This window comes from Dicentrarchus labrax, unplaced genomic scaffold (genome assembly GCF_905237075.1).
Source record: "Dicentrarchus labrax unplaced genomic scaffold, dlabrax2021, whole genome shotgun sequence".
In the NCBI taxonomy this organism is placed as follows: domain Eukaryota; kingdom Metazoa; phylum Chordata; class Actinopteri; family Moronidae; genus Dicentrarchus; species Dicentrarchus labrax.
Genome location: NW_026136708.1, coordinates 799734 through 820351, shown reverse-complemented (window position 1 = coordinate 820351; position 20618 = coordinate 799734). Strand labels below are relative to the sequence as shown.

The following is a 20618-nucleotide window of genomic DNA, read 5'->3' as shown; positions in this document are numbered from 1 at the left end:
CTGCGCCTGTAGATAAAAACAGCTCATTCTAAGGTAACAAAAACACATTTCTTATTTTCAGGTGATTATACACTAGTGAAAACATACCCTTGTATATTATATTGCATTTCTGACTATAGATCCTCCTCAATGTTACACACTGGACCTTTAAATAGCTCCACATCGAGCAGCCACAACAGTAAAATGTTGCTCTGACATTGATGAATCAATATTAATCTAATGTCAGATAGAATCCTAAATTAGAAGGGACATTTTACTTTCATAATACATACATAATACTTTTACTTGGGATTTTATGCTTTTTCTCTCCTACTCTGAGGAGCTTGCCACAGTATTGTAAATCACAGCACACTCTGCTGGATAAAGTGTTTAGTGACATCAACATATTACTATAGGCATTGTTTTTGTTTTCATATTGGACAACACATACACCTAGGTATGTGATGATAGGTCAATATATCAGTTTGGGTCTAATTCTAGCATCAGGTTTACTTCTGTCCTCCACTTCATGTCACTGACTGCTGTGCTACTGAGTTACAAACAGCAGCCCTAGGCACTGACCTCGATTTCCATGCACTTCATGAATATTCGTGTCATGGTGTTATCTTCCGTTAGCACAAAGTGGAATAGATATTTTATTCCCCTTTATAATACTTCCAGAATTTTGTTAATACAGTTATAAAACAGAATAGACATCAGCATAAATAAATAAAACTTTATTTTCAGTAAAGAATTACGCACAATATACACAATATTGCATTGCATGCTGTTTATATGCAATAGGATGAGTCAAACAAAAAGCCATTAAGGCCAACAGATAAAAGGTTCCATTTGTATTAACAGAGAAATGTACTGTCCTGTTCATGAATTGGACATGTAAACATTTTAACAACCTTCCATCAAGCCCCCTCCCATATACAAATATATCCATTAAAAGAAGATTCAAATGTCACAAACAAAATTATAATAAAAAGCCCAACTTATCAGTCCCATAACTCAAGGTCTACTGATGGGTGATGCTTCAAATTGTTTCCAGTCAGCATCTACTACTTTAAGGAACTAGAATGGTCACTTCATTTAAGAGCATTTGAGTGTACTTGCACTGAAATCTGGAATGATCCAGGTCCAAAGGCAGTTTTTCCCCCACTGTTTTGAGAAAAACACAAGTTTAGGACTAGACCTAAGATTAGCTTGAGGACTATCTGCAAAGGCAGAGAAAGCAAAGCCTGTATAGATGCTGTTCTGAGGATGAAGTTATATGCTTCTGTGACGACCAGACATCAGGAAATATCCAGCACCAAGTAGTGACTGCAGAGTGGATTCTTACAAACCAAAAAGTGCATGAAAAACAATGCCAATAACACTGATGTTAACTGTATTTTAAAGGGATATTTCATCGTTCACATCAATCTGTCCATCAGTTGTGCTGAGGAAGAGCTCTTCTTTTCAAACTGAATTATTTTTGAACCATATGAAAAGGTACCATTAAATATTCAGAACAAAATACCTTCACAGACAGTAACTTCATTTCTGACCTTCCTTTGAGAAACAAAGTTTAGCTAAAACTGCTGTCCTTATGTCTACCCAGCTGATGGCTGGAGTGCACAGGGCTCCAGATCTTGGTGGAAAGAGCAGCATATATGGGCATTTATTACGGGACCCACTGGTCTTGTAATGACTCAGCCACCTTGCGTTCACTTCTTTGTGCACTGTCACATGAATAGCAGCCTACATACCTGCATTGGTGCCACAGTATGTGTGTAAATATTCTGAGAGCTATTTGCTTGCAGTGATCAAGTGTCCATCTTTTCCTGCTTCTTAAAAATCTTCATGAGCTGGTAAAATCTGTGAGCAATCTGAGAAAAGAAAAACAGTATATTATATGTTATTGCAAGAATTATATGCTCCTTCACTACAGCTTGCACAGTCATGTGAGAAAAAACATGAACTTACCTGCCCTGATGGCTTATCAAGTTTCTCTGACAAGGCAGAGAAAGTTTCACGTGAGGCACCTTTTGTCTTTAGCTCGACCAGAATTGCACGATCTTCATCTCTGGAAGAAGCGGGACACAGGTAAAAATGCTTTTCAGGGAAGAAACTTCCTTCATTTAGTTTCACTGCACAAGGTTCATGAAAATTCCTGAAGAAGTTAGCTGTGACATGACATTTATGTCGCCTGCATGCGGCTTGTTTGCCCACCAGAATTTGCTCAGATTTAGTTGATTTGTGCTTCTACTATGGGTATGTAGGCTATAGATAAATGTTTTCCTCCCCATTTTTACGATCAGCTTTTGCGGCCATGTTGCAGCCGGAGTGAGCGGCAACTGTTGCACAGTGCCGTAAGCAGTAAGGGGTAACTCTAACACTCATTTGAAGTATTTTAGGCTTGTGATTATCATTTGCAAACACACCTGCTGAAATGTTGTGAGGATTGGACAAAATGGCAAGCCAATGCAAATAATGAGGATGGTTAACATATATCAGAACTCTTATTTACAAATTCCTGGGGAGGGGGAGTGACTCAACTGAGCACCAACTACTGACCTGGTCCATGATATCACCACCTCGCCCTTCTTCCTGATGACATTCTTTGCATAGAGACTGTTGGGGGACAGAGATGCTGGGGAGGATTTGGATTCACTATCATCTCTCTTGTAGTTAGACACAATCACCTCTTCTGCAATCTCCTCTTCCTCCTTTCTGGGACGCTTGGCTTTTGATTTCTCTTGGTGGTTCTTCCGTTTTCTACCTCTGCCACAATCCCGTTTGTCTTTCTCTGATGTGCTGCAATGGTGGGACTTCTCCTCCCCCTTTGCAATGGTGAGACTTCTCTCTGATTTTGACACCTTTATTTCATCTCTGACACGTGTCAGCAACACTTGTCTTCTTTTTGTTCTGGAGCCTTCGGCAGACAGATGTGGGCTGTTGTCTGAATCAGATAAAATAGCTTCTGAGGGACTTTGTTGAGATGTCATGTCTATTTCTCTGTGGCGTGTTTGACTTGCGCTCACTTCTGCAGTGGCTGTGATACCTTCTCTGATGGTTGCCTGGCTGATCTGCCCAAAGGACTGATCAGAGTTTTGAGAATCACAGTGCAAACTGTTATTTGAAAGAGTAGTTTGAGGCAGATTTTGGGGGGATTCTGACCGTGAATCATCTGAAAAACAACTTTTTGAGGTATTTTGTTGAGTTGACTCATCTTTTTTGTGGGGTGGATCTTTTGTTAGTGTTAAGCTCTCATCTTGAGTGAGATGGGTATCTGCACTGGTGGCAGCCTGACAGATCCCAGACCTTTCAGCAAGGTTAGACTGGTTGTTCTTTGAAGGTACAGAATTTGAAGCAGTACTTTTCTGCGACTTGTCTGACAAAACAGCTTTTGCTTGACTTTCTTGACTTGCCACACCACCTTCTCCATGTTGCTGATCTCCCTCCGTTAGTGTTTTACTTAAGCTGTCATCAGCGGTGAGCGTGGTATCTGCGTCTGTGGCTGCCTGACGAATCTTTACAATGAAATGATCGTTAGACTTCTCCATCACTAGCGCCTGCATGAGCAGGTCAGGCTTGAATACGAAAGGCGTGGCAAGCACTTCTGAGGCCACGCTGCTGCTGGAGTCACAGCTAGAGTTGTCGGTGTCAAGGGCCAGGTGAATGTCCTGTTCTGTAGCATCTTCCCCATCTAGCAGAGCGTCCTCACTTATGTGAGCGCTGATGACGCTGTCTGGAGTGGACATGATGTGCATGCTTGATGGCTGTAGGAAGCTGAGATGGCTGTCTGACTTGAGAGGTGATGGAATGGTGAGGGAGACAGCCAGATCTTCAGCTAGAATGGAATACGACCTCTGTAAAGCCAAGCCGGACTGCAGCATTGCTCTGTTCTCTGATGGCACTTCTAACAAGCAACTTTCATCAAAGAAAGCTGGGTTCAGTGGGATTTGATCTTTGGACCGTGGAGAAGACATCTTGCGAGGTGAAATGCTAGACCATGTTGCGACAAGTTTGGAGGGAGTCTCGAATTTTGATGGGGAAAGAAGTTTAGATGGAGAGTCAAATTTAGTTGGTGTAGTGATACTGATGAGTCTCTCTCCGTCCTTCCTTGGTGTACCGAGGGACCAGGCTGTGTTGTCTCCAGCGATGCCGTTGTTTTCTAATAAGTCAGATCCTTGCAGGAGACACTTGAAGATTTCTCCCATTTGAGAGTCCCTCACCAGGTTGAACGTTAAACTGGAGGCTTGCTGTTCTGTTAGTAGCTCAAAGTCTGTTCTGTCAAGCAAAGAGCCATTTTGAGAGACAACCAAAGAAGATATGCTATTTTTCTCTGGAGTTGGAGGAATATTTTTAGGAGGTAGGAAGTCGACCACAGTTTGTGTATTCGGGCAATTTTTTTGATGCGGGACAACATTCCTGTCTTTTTCCACATGTGTGATTCTGATATCTTTGCCTCTGCTTCCAAGGCCTGTTTTGTAAGGCACCACAGCGCAAGGCTTGATTCGACGCAGGCTGGTCAGAGCTGACTGTGCCTCCTTTTGTTGACACTGTGGCTTCTTTGCCGAAGGATGTCTAGATACTTTGTTATTTCCACTGGGCCTATTGTCCTCAGCCTGAGCTCTTGTTGGTTTGCAAAGGCTCTGCAGTGTTGTGTAAACGTCCCTAAACAAGTACTCAACCTGGACATCCACAAAGTCCCACAACTTTTGCTTCAGATCAACTGCTTGCTGTTCAAAGATGCGTTTCACAATACCATTATTTGAGACTTTGTCAAACACAGACACAATCAGTTTCTTCAGCTTGGGTCTCAGCTCGCCTTCCTGACTGCATATTTGACCAAAGTTAGCACCATCTACAAATTCTAAAAAAGACTCCTGGAAATTGTCCATTACCCCATAGAAGCTCTTCCTGGGAAAGGTTTTATGAAGCTTCATGTACTTTTTTCGGATCTCAGTTCGAACCAGCTTGAATGTCTCCATTACTTCCTCTATGGTGGAAAAAGAAGCTTTGGATGCTGCGGGACAAACCGTTTTAAAACGACTCTTTGGACTCCGAGTTGATACACCAGCCGTTTCATTTTCTTCAACACACCTTTCTTCGGATGTCCTGTTTAACACAGTCTTAGGACTTGGTTTATTTCTGACAGGCCGTTCCAACTTTGCCCTCTTGGTTGCAGGAATGGGAGAACTTGCAGCCGTCTCATCACTTTCACTTATAATTTCCCCTTCCTCCAGTTCAGGGTCAGAGAGACTTGAGGCCGGGTCAGATACCTTGTCCACCAAGTTTTGTGCCTCATGGTTTGCAGGAGAACCCGGATATTTGTTTTCTTTGTTTACATCCAACTTCTTTGAGTTAGCATCAACAGTTGTGCTGGAGAACTCTGCGCAGGACAGAGAAAGAAAATAAGTTTACACAAACATTTTCTAGGAATTATGATAGCATCTCATAATTAGGATTAAAATGCCTCAGTATTTTGAGCTACCTATCTTGTCAATAATCTGTATCTTATGAGTTGCTAAATTTGGAGAACAAGATTTGTAGGCCGGGGTATCTCTTCAGCTGTACAGTACTTCATTATAATGCTGTTTTGTCACACATTTTACCTTTATCAAAAAGCTTCTGCGACTTGCATATTGTGATTTCAATAATATTTGAATTAACTGTGCAGCCCTAATACTGCTATTGTTTTTTTGGCCAGGCCAATTCAACAATTTGAATGGTATCATTTAAATATTTGATCTATCAGTATCTGTCCAAATGAAAAATTCTGTGCGACATACATACGACCTCCATTTGCCATTATGAGTAGATTAGATTAGATTAAGTTCTGAAACTGTCTGTCAAGATAATGACTGAATGCAACCTTTATCAAGGGATAAAAATGAGCACCACAAAAATATAATTTGTCTGCTTAAGAAAAAATGTGAAACTTAACACAAGATAAAATTACTAGCAACTATAGCCACTCTAATTTGGATGTGTATGAAAGATTTTATGTGACATGTCTTGATAATCAGGCCAACTTTACCTTTCTGAAGGCTCTTGACGTGGCCTGGCTTGCCATGAACATGGAGATGACTTCTCTTGGTTATCCGTATTGGGCTCCTCAGAGGGCTTATAGCATCAGGGATTATTTTTAGATTGCTCAGTGTGCGCATCATGGAGTCCTCATCATGGAGCAATGGCATAGAACTGGAAGGCTCGTGACTCTTTCCAGGACTGAAGCTCTTCTTCGGGGTGAACGTGAGGTCACTGCGCTTCTCTGGCACTGCTGTCTCCTCTGTTGTACTGCTGACTTTGGACACTGCGATACAGCCCGTAGAAGAACTTGGCTCAGTTGTGAAGCTACTGCTGTCACTGGCATCTTCATTTGTCTGTGTTAAAATGTAAATAGCCTCGGGAAGACTCAGCCCTTCTTGAGGCAATGATTCCAGGCTTATTGTACTGGATACAGCATCTGCATCTGCAGAACCATCTTGTGTATGACAAGCATCTTTCTTGTGAATGGAACTGGAAGCAGGAGGACACAGTCCTTGCTTACAGTCCTGAGGTAGGATAGTGGGTGAAAATAGATGACTTTCTGGATTGGCTTTGCCAGAAACATCAAATACAGGACTTTCCCTTGAGGGTGAAGCAGCTGTGTCTTCTTTGACTGGATCCACAGGGAGGCTTTTCTTTACTGCAGTTTTAGAAGCTTTAAGCTTCAGTTCTACACTTGAATCAAGCACAACGAATGCAGGAACAGCAACAGATTGATCAGTACTATTTCCAGAGTTTACCTTTTGTAAAGAATTGCTTGTGTGCAGTTCATAAATGCTTGCAGATGTATCACTGACACCATCTGTAGCCTCCAGAGGTCTACATTCATCTACCCAGCTGTTTGAGGCCAATTTGGTTTTGTCCTCATTTTTTGAAAGGGTCAACTTTTCATCCGTTGCTTTTCGAGAACTACTCTCTGGGGATTTTGGTGTGAGATACACAGTCATCTGATTCTCTGCAGTTTTTAGGGGTTGGTTATGGTCTAAGGTAGTTTGGACTGAATGGTCTGCAGGAGTTTCACTCTGGTTTTTATCCTTCTCCTGGACATCTTTCGCATCATCAGATCTCTTATGCGTCTTTTCTGAATCTGGAGATTTGGTGATATCTGGAGATTGCTCTGCAACATCTTCCAACCCTGCTTCTAATTCACTGCTGTTGACTTCATCAATCACACACATGTCTTCAACGTTAGGTTGCGAACTCTCATCATCTGTTCCGTTTTCAACGACCTTGTTCATTGGTGTGAGGTCACCATGGTTGGCATTGGTGGGCAACACTGGCTTCTTCATTGGTGAAAGGGTTAGATTCAATGTTTCCATGAAACACAGTTTTCTGTTTGGACTGTTTTCCTCCACAGAGATTTTCTCTGTGATATTCGGTTCTTCAGATGATATTTTTAAGGCATCTTGTGTTTTATCTTTTCTTTCCTTACTACAGGTATCCCCTCTACCTTGATTTGATTCTTTTGATCTCTGCTTCTCACGTTCTCTGCTTGTCTTTGATAGACTGCTCCTCTCATGCTTTCCGCTGATTTCATCTTCACGTCGTCTATTCTCCTTCCTTTGATAATCCTTTGACAGTTTATCCCCTTCCCTCTCTTTGGAAGAATCACTGTAGCACTCAGAATGTTTGCTTGAAGAAGACTTTTTACTGTCCTTTGAGTTTGACCTTCTGATATGTCCGTCACTAGTTGTGATTTTCCTATGATCTCGGCTGTAGCCCTCCTTAGAGCTGTGAGCTGCATGATGTTCAGAGTCTGATGTGGACACTTTGGCTTTATCTGGTCTCTGTTCTCGACTTCTCCCTTTCTTGTCATCAGAAATAGCTGCACTAAGTAAAATCTCTGGTGGAGGGCTTTTGGCCCTCTCTGATCTGTGGTGGCCCTCATCATTTGGGTAATTTCTGCTTTTACTAGACCTGGAGTCATATCTTCGTCCTTTGTCTCTGTCTTCTTTGTGAGACCTGTTTTTCTCAGGACCATTACAGACCTTGTTGGGATCTGAACCAGTTCTATGTCTCCTGTCTGTTGATTCAGATTGACATTTTTCTTCTCTGTGCTTGGACTTGTGTTTGTGTGATTCACTATGTCGTGTTGATGAACAGCTGCTGGATTTGCTAATGGAGTGCTCAGTCTGTTTATCAGTTACATCACAACTTGAGGAACTTTTTGAATGATTGTGAGAGGATGCTCTTGAAGCTCTTGTCTCAACACAAGATCCACTGAGCTGATAGGTGGAACTATTACTTTCCTTCACAGAAGGTTGAGGAGGTTCCCTTGGAGTACGATCCTCCCTGGGATGTGTGGCTGGTAGAGGTGGAAGAGGGGGAGGAAGACTGGAGGGCAGTGGAGGACCAGAGGGTGGTAGAGGACCAGAAGATAGTAGAGGACGAGGAGGACAAGAGGGTGGTGGAGGAGGACCGGAGGGTAGTGGAGAAGGCCTACTTTTTGAGCTGCCTGTGGCTGTCCGTCTGGACAAATTTTGATCCCTCACATTATTGATGTGAGATTGATGATGATGATGGAGACCTTTCTCTGACCTGGGAAAAACATAGATATATATATATATATATATTTTTTTTTAACAATTGATTAAGAATTGTTTAGCATAGATCCAATCAGTAGAATGGTTATGTAAACAACAAACTATTTGTCCTAATTTACCTGCCAAAATTATCTTTTACAATTCCAACTTGGAGTTGTTAGATTAATGTGTTATGGAACATTTCATACATTCATTAACTTATAGCCCTTTTAATGTAGGTTGTGTTAAAGTGAGTCAGCAGTTCATTTTAGAACAATACTTACAGTTGGTTCAGTCTCTGAATCTCAGCATCTTTTCGTGTCACCTCCTGTCTAGCTGTCCGTAACAGTGCGGAGATGTTCTTTTTAAGACGGCAGTTCTCAGTGTTTAACCCTGTGTTCTGTTTCGAGAGAGAGAGGAGAGAGAAGAAGAAGAAGAAAAAAAAAGAGAGAGAGAGAGAGAGAGAGAGAGAGAGAGAGAGAGAGCACGCACACACACACCATGTTAATACTGTTCAGGTTTTAGTGTAGGTGCATTTTGACAGCCATTTTTACTGGAATAGCCACATTTCCTCATCCACCTATTCCAGGATCAGTTCAAGTTGGTGCCTAATACTGACTGGTACATTGATTCAGTTCAATTCAATTCAATTGTATTAGTGTAGCGCCAATTCATAACAAAAAAGTTATCTCAGGCTAATTTCAGGCTCAATAATAATGAAGCAATAATGTTCACCTTTTTCAACATCTGAAAAATAACAAAAATAAAACAAACCTGTATCTCCATCTGCTCCAGTCTCCTACGCAACTCTTTAATTTGGTTTTGAGCTGCTTGGAATCTGGACTTCAACTACAAACAAATAAAGAAAAAGAGGACTGTGAGATAGTTGGCACACTGACAGACAGCATTTTATTAGATAATCTCTCTTTGTGTATGACGCCGAAAAACAAAGGTTCACCTCGTACTTGACTATTCACACCAGACTGTTATTCAGAGGGAAATCTATGGTAGCAGCTTTTCACCCCTGTCCTTTGTCTGCAGGTCACTACTAGGTCTTTACTAAACCAAACAATTGGTTTAGTAGTCACGTGTGTTGACTCAGCAGGGGTCTTTATGCAGAGGGCAACATTGAGGGCCTGTCCTCACGAATACACGGCCTCACCCAATACGATATTGTTCGAAAAAATCTCCGTAAACCAACGTCGTTTCCAGAAATATCTGCGTCCACACGGATTCACTGAAACAACCCAAAACGCTGTAGTACATATGCCAGGCCTGTATGTGGCGCTGTGACGCCGCAACACCAATACACTAAAACCGGAAGAGAAGCCATGGAGCATGCGCTGTTTACAAACATTTAGTAGTATTCCGCCATTGTTGTTGTTGTCATGACGTGTCTAGCGGTGGCGGCTGAGGTTAAATGCTAGAGAGGCGGGGCTAATCCGTCATTGTTTCGGAAAAATCCGTTATTGCTGTCCAGATGACTCTTAATCCGGCGTTTTCGGATTTTCCCATTCTGGGACCCATTTTAAAAAAAGATCAAATTTTCCCACCCCGAAAACGCCGTATCCGTCTAGACGCGAGGCCGATACGATAAAGTATTTATCCGGATTCAAGAAAAACTTATTTGTGAGGACAGACCCTTACACCCTTCCATTTGTTAATGCAGAATTGATCTTAACATCAACTAAAACATATGTTACAATCTAGCTACCAAGTAGAGCCTGCTACAATTATTTTGTATTGTGTAACAACCTATGAGCTACATACCCATTTAAGCACCTTTAAAATAAAAAAGTCTGAACACAGCAGCTCACCTCCGAGTATGCCAACTCTCTGCTCTGCTGTTCCTCTGTGAAAATTTCTTCATAAAGATCCATAGACTCTTTCAGCAGAGAACCATTTGAAGAGGACTTCTCTGAAATAAAACAAAACAAGACAAAAAATAAGATAAATTATAAAATCTTAATGTTGGACAAAGAAATCAGACAATTTCCCCTGCATTCAATTCAAATACAATTATATTATGAGTAGTAATGATATTTTGCTGTAGCAGTCCAAAGTGAAACTATTTCAAAAAGGACTTTTACCTGCATTGCTGCTAGAGTTGATATCCAGGCCATCATAGATATCCACAGAATCTTCAGTGACATCAGGGACCAAGACTGTGGATATTGTAAATGTATTATAAATGTATGTCATCAGTTCTACAGCTATAATCTCCAAAATCACTCACACATTTATTCCCACGTTGTGCTATAGCTAGTGCAATTTTGGGTACTATATAGTGCATTATTTCACCCTTAGAATTAAGAAAATAAAATAAAATTGCAGAAATTAAATATAGTGCACTGAATAGAATTTCTGATAGTCAAACCAATACTGGGGCCACTGATAAAGACAGCTTCACTATATTTCATATGCTAAAAAGGGCTTCATTACAAACCAGAACTCCCAATAATACACTACAGTATATAATAATCTAAATGTAACAGTGAATGTAATAGCCTTATACTTACGACCAGAAGCATCAAATGTGTCAATGTCCTCCATTATTCCAAGTGTTTACTGTGGTTCAGTTTCTCAAGGAGTTCCTGACAACAATGCCAAAGGAAAATCAATAGTTATTACCAGTCTACAGATATCAAAGAGAACACACTTCATTGACAGTGAAGATGAACCTTTAACACCTGGCTGATGGCAAGACCCCAATCAATAACTTTACATCCACAATTGATCCTAGAGCTGACAGATCTTTAAGGGGCTACTCCACCAATCTAAATTATAAAAAGGTCAGTTATTAGATCTACTGAGCCCATAAAATGTTGTATAATATCTTCTGTTGCTTATATTTTGAGAATAACACTGACGATCAGGGTGATCTCAGTTTTGGCTTGGTGACTTCGTGTTTTTAACAGAAAAGTTTGGTTATAAATTAGAGTTGTGGAGATGTCAGCAGGACAGGTAGAAAAATAAGCTACTGGTTCCTTCATATGAGGAGAGGATCCAGTGGTTTTGAATTGCTTTGAGTAATTTCTTAAGGAAAATGTTTTAGTCCTTCTTTAGTCCTCTATGACAGTAGACTGAATATCTTTGGGTTGTGGACAAAATAATACATTGGTTCAGAAAACAGCAATCAACATTTTTCACAATTTTTTGAATTTTATAGACCAAACAACTACTTGATTAATCGAGAAAATGATCAGCAGATTAATCAATAATAAAAAATATAAATAAAGTTGCAGCCCTACTTGTGTGTTACCACACTTAATGGAAGTGGAGTGGGTACACTTTCAAGACTGGTTAACCCACATATAATATTTAGTCTACAGCACAGATAATCAGGGTTAGACAATATGACTACATATACTGTAACAGGATGTATATTTGAGATTTTTCCACACAGTTTATATCCTGTTAGCCAAAATAATGTTGGAATCACAATATGGCCAAATGCAATATGCAAAAATGCAGAAGCTGCACTTTTTTGATAAAAGGTCAAATGTGTGACAGCATTATAATAAAGTAAAGTTTTCATTGTTTTTTCAGTGAAAATGAAATTAGGTCCTCTGACATTTATTCTCCCCTTGGCTTGGGCTGCACGATATGGTAAAAAATGATTATTAAGATTAATTTTGACTGAAAAAACTATTAAAATGATGACATTTTTGGGCCTGTAGCAACAGGTTTTCTTAAATCTGGAGATCAAAAATTGGAGTAGGGCACCGCTCCAGTACTTTATTATAATGCTGTCACAAATATTACCTTCATCAAAACCTTACATTATTGTGATTTCAATAATATATATGTAGTATATAAACTGAGGCTAATCACTGGGTTGTTAGCATGATTAACACAGTGAGGTAGCTGCTGCCCAAAGAAGACAGCAAAGAACAAAGCCTTCCACCAACAGAGCTGAGCACACACAAATGAAGACATCTTGACTTGAGGGTTGGAATACTGTTCAGTTTCACTCTACAGTGAACTGTTAACCGCTGTGGTTAAATACTGTCTTATTAGGAACTTTCTGCCCCTGACCTACATTTGAACTGTTAGCTAACTTTAGCTGATAGAATCACTTAAAGTTTACTGAAATGGATTCTTGAATAGTACAAAGGACAGAATGAAGGGCAAACCCAACTTACCTCCGTTTACCAACTTTCAGAATGATGGACATTTTACCCAACGTTACCTTTTCAAGCTAACACAAATCTGCACCCGTCACTAAGGGTTTCACACTTATTTGGTAGAAAAGCGACTTTCTTTCTGCAAATACCGTCCTCTTTCTCTGAAAAGACGTTTTTACTATCGTTAAAAAAACGTTTGGGTCGGTTAAACCACCGTCGGCTGTAACGTTATATTCAAATCAACTGCTACAATATATGAATAAAAGGAGCCCGTAAGGAGAAAAGTGCTCAGTGTGTACGTCGGGGATGCTAATGTGTAACCGGCCTGACATTCATAAAAAGGCTATCACAGTAAGCTGTGTATGAACTGGTTGACTTACTTGTTTGCGTATTGTTAGCTATACGTCCTCCTGTTGTTTACAACTGTAATGTCGCGCCAAGACTTCACTGCACAGGAAGTAACGACATTTTCCCGCGGTCTGTCACTAGGATGTGTTCTCGCACCTCCTCGGTTGCAGATATAAAATAGTCTAAAAGCCGGACTCAGACCGTAAAGGAGCCCCGCTGTCTCCTCCAGCGGCTCATACTCTAACGGTCCCGCAGCCAGACGACGCAAACACGCGCGTTAAAGAGAAGCAGCTGCGGCAGTTAGCACGAGGAAAGTTGCTCCTCTCCCGGGGAGAGTGACACTGTGCCGGGCGGAGTCACTGCCCATTTGCGTCATCACACCGCGACGCGCTCCAACCCCGACCCGGAAGGATTTGTGCTTCGCTCACATGTGGACAGGATTTTAACACCAGTGACGGGAACGTGCTTGTGTGTTGTGATCCAGCCTCAGACAGGCGAGCGCGTGATGAACCTCGCAGTTTGCTTTAATAACGGTTAATCAGCATACTTGTTCATAGGCTGCGCGAGCGTGTTTCCGTTGTCGATCGCCCCTCCAGAGGCCACTGATGATACGATGGAAAATTTAGAATTGAGCCTGTCATCACTGGGCACCATATCCAGACATGTTGACAAAAGTCACAACGAACTGAGCCAGTATCTGTCCAAACAGGTAAGATCTGTGGATTCCTGGCTTGTATGAACACATGAATGTGTTGGGAGTGATTTATTTCCACACTGACTCAAAACGTGTCCTGTGTGCAGCATGCAGTGACATTCCCTTCACACTCAGTAATCACTGTTCAAATGACATCGTGTTAGTGCAGATTGTGTCAGTAAGACTCTTCTGCTGCCTTGCTAATCCCTAGGATGTTAATAAATTGAAGAAACGTTGATTTCTGTGTGGCCTTTATATCAATCAGTCCATGTTTCAGTTGGGACCTTCCTGCCATATGATCTCTCCTCAGATATGGAGCCAGCAGGACAGGCAGTGTATTCTGGAGTGTTTGGCCCAGCTGCTGCTGGAGAAGGACTACACTTTGCTGATTGCTCGACACCTGCGACCGCTGGTCCTGGACCTGTTGGAGCGCAATGCAGAGAGGGTCAAAGCTGGTGGCAGGATCAACCATGACCTCCACGAGCGCCTGTGTGTGGCCCTCAGCAAACTCCTCGGCATCAGTCCTGATGCACAGGCGTAAGTGGACTCTTATTCTCTTGACAGTGAGCGTGGGAAATGTCCCCTTTTTTCACCTTCGCCTGTGCCCCCTCCTATCATTTCTCAGTTTGTGCACCCACAATTCCTTTTCTTGGCTCTTCTCTCCTCTCACCTGAGTCCCTCCCACCTGAGGTGCAAGTGGAGGAGGTGAGGAAAGAGTCGAGGCAACAGGCTTTTGAATAAAATGAGACGTCCTAGCTTCACGCCTCTTATACGCCATGTGCTGAAAAGAATTCTGCGAAGGTGCACCTGTGCACCTCCAGCAAAGCTCCTCTATCCTCAGGATGTTTCTGAGGTATTGAGACTTCCTTGGTTTCTGGGTCACAGGCGGGATGACAGAGGAGACGAGTTGGCAAAAATAATAAAAATGAGTAGACAGAGCCAGGCTAGCGGTGTCTCCCTGTTTTCGGTTTTTATGTTAAACTAAGCTAATTATGTCTTGACTCCAGCCTTGGACATGAGCTCAATATCTATGTTCTCATATACCTCTCAGAAAGAAAATGTTGAACTACTCCTTTTAACTTATAAATCAGGACCCTTGCCTGCTCAGTTGATGTCATGATTTTGTTACTTGAGGGTCGGAGGTCTTGCTGCAGTTGCACTTTGCCCAGATGGTGGTCCGGTCTGGACTGCAGCCTCCGTGCTCTGAAACAAGCACGTCATTAGTCACATAAAGTGTACAAAGCTGCAGTAGGGTAGCTCTTATAGTATACCATTAGAAGTCCAAAAATTCTACAGCATAGAATCTGTGGTATGAAAGACTTCCGTTTAATTTCTGCAAAAAAGAACAAAAGAGAAATATAGTTTCTCCTTTGTGCTTGTAAGGGGAGGGTGTAGCGAGAGAGTTCCTCAAGGTCTTGGTGTCTGAATGTGGTATTTTGGAGGAATACTTGACAATTTGGATCTCTTTTTTTGTGAACAACCCAACAACTGCTGGAACAGCATATGAGATATAATGGAGCATGGGAATGACAATCATATACTTCTATCTTAATGTTCCAATCCCTTATACAGGCTAAACTTTAAATATTTGCATAGGTGATGAGAGTGTGCTGAGCTGCATCTTCTAAGTTCACAGTTTTCAGATGTATACCACTTCTATGTGGCATATACCATATACCTGCTATCTCCTAAAGATCCTGCTAAAAAAGAAACATTTTATTGTACTACGAATACTGTTGTACTAATAATACCATTGTAGAGAGGGTTGGAGTGGAAGAGGTTAAAGGGTTAGTGATTTAGTATTGCTCTTTAACTAAATTGAGGGACTTGCGAGAGACAGTTAAAAAAAAGAATGGTCTAGGTTAGTAAAAAAGAAGCTGAAATAGCCTAACTTTATTCCTGGTATTGGTCCAAAAATCCTGGGTGGTCTTGCACTCAAACAGACGCCGAGGCAGGAACCAAAGCCAGCATCTCTGCAGGATACATTCCACCCCGACTCACTTTCTCCTTCTCTCCATAAGGTTTGCTGCAAGGTATTTCAACGATGCCCCCCCAGTGTATCAGAGGCTCTTCTTCACCAGTGAAGAGTCATCGGCTGTTCAGTATGGCCCCAGGAGGATGAAGCTGCGGGACCTCATGGGAGCCACCCTACGTTTTCTCCAGAGTGACTGTGCAAAGTTTCGAATTCTCTGGGACTGGAGTCCCTGCGTCTCACAGCTGCTCACCAGCGACGTCATGGTGCGAGGGTACGTACCGGCTTCCTCTTTAGACTCACAGAGGCTTTATGGGCCATGCGGGGTAACTGATCCTTAACCACATGGTAGCTTCATTGGTGTGTAATTAGAATCAGAATCAGAATCAGAATGAGATTTATTGCCAGGTAGGTTTTTACACATACGAGGAATCTTGTCTTGGTGCAGTGGTGCTTAAAATATGCAATCACACAAAAAAATAAAAAGATAAATATATAAATCACACAAAAATCAAAAGATAAGAAAAAGATAGGAAAACTGTAAAGAAGACGGGAGTGCATTAATGTAATGCATATATACAGGGTGGGTATAAGAGTCAGTGTCCGTGAGAGGGTCAAAGAGTTTGTGGTCGGGGTGGGAGGGGTCAGCCACAATCTTGCCTTCCGATCTGATTCTGATAAGTGAGTTTGGATATCTGCTGATACTGGTACTACTTAATTAAACTGGTAATATTGTACGATGCAGCACAAATTCCACCCTTCACAATGTTGGCTTTATACACATCACAAGTTGGTGTCTTACTTGTCAAAAGACTAAAATATCTCCAATAAAAGGACGTGTTGAGTCATGTGACGTTACAGCACAAAAAACATGGGGACTACTGGATATCTTTTTAAAACTGTTTAATTACCAATTCAGTCATTTGTGTTACAACATTTTGTCTATGGGCTTAAAATCGCCTTATTACATACTTACACTAGTCTGATATCTGATATGTGAATTAGGGCAGTATTGGCCCCCGATGCCGAAAATGGATCGGAACAGTTTTAACCTGCCAGAAGGTAAATTATTAAGAAAAAACACAAAACTGACAACTAAGTCATCTTTTTTTCCTACCAGCTGTTTACAACTATAGTATGTCAAATGGAAACAACCACAGCTCAGTGTGGAAACTGACATGGACATTTTTTTTATGTCTGTTTGGGATTAGTGCAAAATATCCCTTCAGACTCCTATGGGAGACGTCAAAATGTGTTCATAGTTTCCCGCAGTTTATAGTTAAGACCCTCTATTCTTCTCTTCCCATATTTGTCTTCACTGCTTTTTTACACAGTTTTGCATTCTTTTGCTTTCTGCATGTTTGCCAAACAAATGAAATATACTGTATTATTTTCCCATTGTCTCTACCAGGTACACTGCCCATTGTTTAGCGCTGGTCTCTCATATGACTGATAATCAGAAAGCCATCTTTCTGAGAAAGGTGCTCACAAGTGATGAGATCCTGCACATGAAAATTAAGTATGTACCTTTTGTTTTTTTTATCTATTGTCATATCTAGGACTGAGTATTATGGGAAATTGTTAGTTTCAGTCCTACTCTTGAAACCTGTCTCTAAGCACATTTTCACTATATTTAATTATACATACCATTGTTTACTGTATATATTCTCTTTAATATTTCTGTTCATAGAATGAATGATGTGTTCATAAACCTGAAGAAAAAAGTTTTTGTTACCTTTTGAACTGGTACCGTATGGTACCAGAAGGCATTGTTTGCATACACCAACTGGTAGTTAATTAAATGATGTTTTCAAACCTGTGTGTCCTGTATTTTTTCTTCGTTCTTTGTTTAGAGCTTTGGAAGAAACTCAGCAGCTGGAGGTGGAGAAAGCCCTGGTGTTAGCTAATCAGGGCTCTGTGATGTGGCGGCAGGAAAAAACTAATAAGTTCACCAGGGGCCAGGTGGTATCAGAGGACCTGTCCCAGAATGTGGTGGCAGTCTGTGGTGTTGTCCTACCCAGGATAGTTCCCAGACAGGCCGAACAGGTATGTACCCTTCGGTTTGTCACATAAAATAGTCTCTGCTGTTGATCCTTTTGGTCCTAATGTTGGTCTCTGTTTGCAGATGAACCAAAAAGATCTGGTGCTGGTAGACTCAACCTGCCGTAATCTTAGAAGGCTGGCACTGGCTGTGGCTTCCCAGAAGCCAGTGCTGCTCGAGGGTCCTATCGGATGCGGTAAAACTGCACTGGTAGAGTTTATGGCTGCTGTGACAGGACACACAAAAGCTACAGATATCCTCAAGGTCCAGCTCGGGGATCAAACTGACAGCAAGGTGAGAGAGCATGGACTCTAAACTCCACCAATTTTCACATAATGTCTTCCGTGGTTTTGGAGGGAGCTTTCCAATAATTCAAAAATAACCCTGATGATTTCATAGGGATCTTATCAGGGTTAGCTCTGCTCGGGCTGTAAGCTTAACATTTTTAACCGAAAGCCTGCATTACAAACTGGGGATATGAGGTTTAAAGTAGTGGGCAGGGCGGGTCTAATTAAAGACACTACGGAGTTCCAATTTGAGAATTGTAAGAACCACTGGTTTTGTGGCTTGGCCCATACTAGGGACTAAAAGTCGGGTAATCTCGGCCTCTGCTGCTTGGATTGTGACCTTTCTGAAATCCTGCCTCGTTTAGCTTTGTGCTCCAATAACAGTTGAGCAAGCCTTGGTCAGAAACGTTCTCCTTTATCTTGCTTAGGTATGCTACGTGCTAGGCTCGTCCGTGTTGAAAAGACAGCTACATTTTAGAGATTGTTAAAGATAAACGCAACATATGTATAGTCACATCTTAAGTTAGCTAACATTATCAAAACGTTAGTCAACTAATGATCAATGTAAATGAACCAACTACTTAACCAATGGTTTGCAAACATTAGCTGTGTAACTAGCTAGGTAACGATTGGTGTAACTGAGCTATCTCGTTAGCTAGCGTTAGGTTAGCCTGTATTTTTCTCTTTAGTGAAACACTAGCTAACCAGCTAGCTAACAATGTAGATTAGCTGGCTGGTTAGCTACCATTTTGCTACATTTGCTAACTAATGAATGTCACTTTTATTTTTGAACCATCTTCAAAATGTGTCTTTTCAACGTAGATTAGCCTAGCACATAGCATATCTAAGTACAGGAAAGGAGAAAGCTGACAGCTGGAGGTGTAGGAAGTATCTGTGAGCTCAACTTTATGGAAGTGCAATACTGAATCAATGGGTGCCCCTTTGACATTCAAGGGAGGTAAGATAGAAGGCTGAAAAATGTGTGAATGTGTTTTGTTTGTGTTACAGATGTTGCTAGGGATGTACCGTTGTACTGACATACCTGGGAAGTTTGTGTGGCAGCCAGGAACGCTGACACAAGCTGTATCTAAAGGCCAGTGGATCCTCTTGGAAGACATTGACCATGCTCCTCTGGATGTGGTGAGTTTCTCAACTTGTTGAGAACTGTGTAGAATAAGACCTTTTTTAATTTTCAGTTCCAACACATACTCAATATAATATGGGCTTGCACCATATAACCAATAAACAGGTGATTTTTAGTACTAAACCTTCTGAATATTACCTGTTTAATGTGACTATGTCCATAAAGCACAACTGGACTTTTTCTTTTAGATATCTGTGCTCCTGCCTCTGATGGAGAACAAAAAGCTGATGATTCCGGGACGGGAGGACTGTATTGATGTTGCTCCTGGATTTCAGTTCTTTGCAACCCGAAGGTAATAATATCATTACATTCTAAACATGCTCTAGTTTAGAGTGTTTGTATGCACTTTAGGGATGTTATTGATACAAGCTATTGTTGGTAACCTGATTATCTTTATATATTTATATATATCTTTTATTGTTTATATTATCCTGTGTCCTCACAGCCCGTCAGTCTGTCAACAGGCACGTTCTGCTTATAAATACCACAGGATAGCCCGTGTTCAGCCTCTCTGATCTTCTTGCATTGTTAAGCTCTCAGTGAGTTTCAAACAGTCTAAGCTGAACAGCAATTACTTGGAATACTACTGGAGGTTTAGGATAAGAATTACTCACAGCTGTACACGCAAACAGTGACAGAGGCAATTGTGTGTTCAATGAAAACGGCGAACTTGAGAAAGTAGGTCATATCAGGTCAACTTTACCTGGCCAGATTGTCTGTTATTGAAAGTACAAAAGCTGTCAGACACATATACTATGTGTGCTTGTGTACCTCAGGATGTACTACAGCGGTGGCAGTTGGCACAAACCACAGAACTCTCATGCAGCACTGCTGGACAAGTACTGGACCAAGCTGCAAATGGGCAACATGGTGCGAGAAGAGCTGAAGAAGGTGAGTGTTGTTGATCTGTTAGGGCGGGACAACATACCTTGTTTTCATTCATTCTTTCAGTACATAGAACTTGATGACACCATGTAATTCCCTGCAGAGCTCCAACCAGCTTCACCCAGACTCAAAGTCTTGTCAGAGTCACTGAAACACCTGTGTGGCTGTGCATTTCATATTGTTGTCAATACTTTTTCTGTTTTTATTTTCTCTGTAAAAATATAACTACACTAATTGTGTTCTTATCTTATGTATTATTAGCATACCCTCTGTCTGTGTGTGTAGGTGCTCATCAGCAGGTATCCTAGGCTGACAGTGGTGTCAGATCGTCTCCTGGATATCTACTGCCAGCTGACTGGGGAGAGACACTCTGACCTGGACCTGAACAGTCCCCAAACCCCTGACGGTAGTCAGCAGCACACGTCTGAGGACAAAAGCACACCGCTGGAGGGGAGAGCCCTGTCACTGAGGTGAGGCCCAGCTCCCTGCTGCTTCTACTCTCACTTTACTTCCTTTGTCTGCTGTTTTAATTAAATACATTGATGTTTTATACTGAGATAGTGATTTCAGGACG

The 20618-nt window shown here is 41.5% G+C and overlaps 2 protein-coding genes across 5 annotated transcripts in view; one reads left to right on the top strand and one right to left on the bottom strand.

Moving 5' to 3' along the window:
• Positions 1 to 701: 701 nt before the first annotated feature.
• casp8ap2 (caspase 8 associated protein 2) lies at positions 702 to 13376 on the bottom strand. 3 transcript variants are annotated; one of them, XR_007885869.1, is made up of 11 exons: positions 13054 to 13376; positions 11066 to 11140; positions 10637 to 10711; positions 10364 to 10464; positions 9321 to 9395; positions 8831 to 8946; positions 6014 to 8562; positions 2545 to 5365; positions 1954 to 2053; positions 1737 to 1856; positions 702 to 1146 (listed from the first exon to the last, which is right to left on the bottom strand). XR_007885869.1 is itself a non-coding variant. In XM_051409867.1 (10 exons), exons 2-10 carry the CDS (start codon positions 11097 to 11099, stop codon positions 1794 to 1796), a joined length of 5934 nt encoding a protein of 1977 aa, XP_051265827.1. In that variant the 5' UTR covers positions 11100 to 11140; positions 13054 to 13376; the 3' UTR covers positions 702 to 1793. The 3 variants fall into 3 exon arrangements, 2 of the variants coding, with proteins under 2 accessions (XP_051265827.1, XP_051265828.1); XM_051409867.1 differs by having other exon boundaries at positions 702 to 1856; XM_051409868.1 differs by lacking the exon at positions 13054 to 13376 and adding an exon at positions 12692 to 13040 and having other exon boundaries at positions 702 to 1856.
• A 47-nt stretch (positions 13377 to 13423) lies between these two features.
• mdn1 (midasin AAA ATPase 1) overlaps positions 13424 to 20618 on the top strand; it is a 63375-nt gene continuing 56180 nt past the window's right edge. For both annotated transcript variants that reach the window (XM_051409857.1, XM_051409856.1), the window contains exons 1-10: positions 13424 to 13730; positions 14026 to 14252; positions 15737 to 15961; positions 17099 to 17206; positions 17541 to 17733; positions 17813 to 18022; positions 19024 to 19155; positions 19348 to 19451; positions 19936 to 20050; positions 20330 to 20514. In XM_051409857.1, coding sequence (XP_051265817.1) covers positions 13635 to 13730; positions 14026 to 14252; positions 15737 to 15961; positions 17099 to 17206; positions 17541 to 17733; positions 17813 to 18022; positions 19024 to 19155; positions 19348 to 19451; positions 19936 to 20050; positions 20330 to 20514 — 1595 coding nt within the window. In that variant the 5' untranslated portion in view covers positions 13424 to 13634. The remainder of the gene's footprint in view (positions 13731 to 14025; positions 14253 to 15736; positions 15962 to 17098; positions 17207 to 17540; positions 17734 to 17812; positions 18023 to 19023; positions 19156 to 19347; positions 19452 to 19935; positions 20051 to 20329; positions 20515 to 20618) is intronic.

Coding starts and splice junctions, on each gene's coding strand:
- casp8ap2 (XM_051409867.1), bottom strand. CDS start 11,099: ATGGAGGACATTGACACATTTGATGCTTCTGGTC. Junction 10,465..10,636: donor CAACTCTAGCAGCAATGCAG/GTAAAAGTCCTT, acceptor GTTTTATTTCAG/AGAAGTCCTCTTCAAATGGT. Junction 9,396..10,363: donor GAGAGTTGGCATACTCGGAG/GTGAGCTGCTGT, acceptor ATTTGTTTGTAG/TTGAAGTCCAGATTCCAAGC.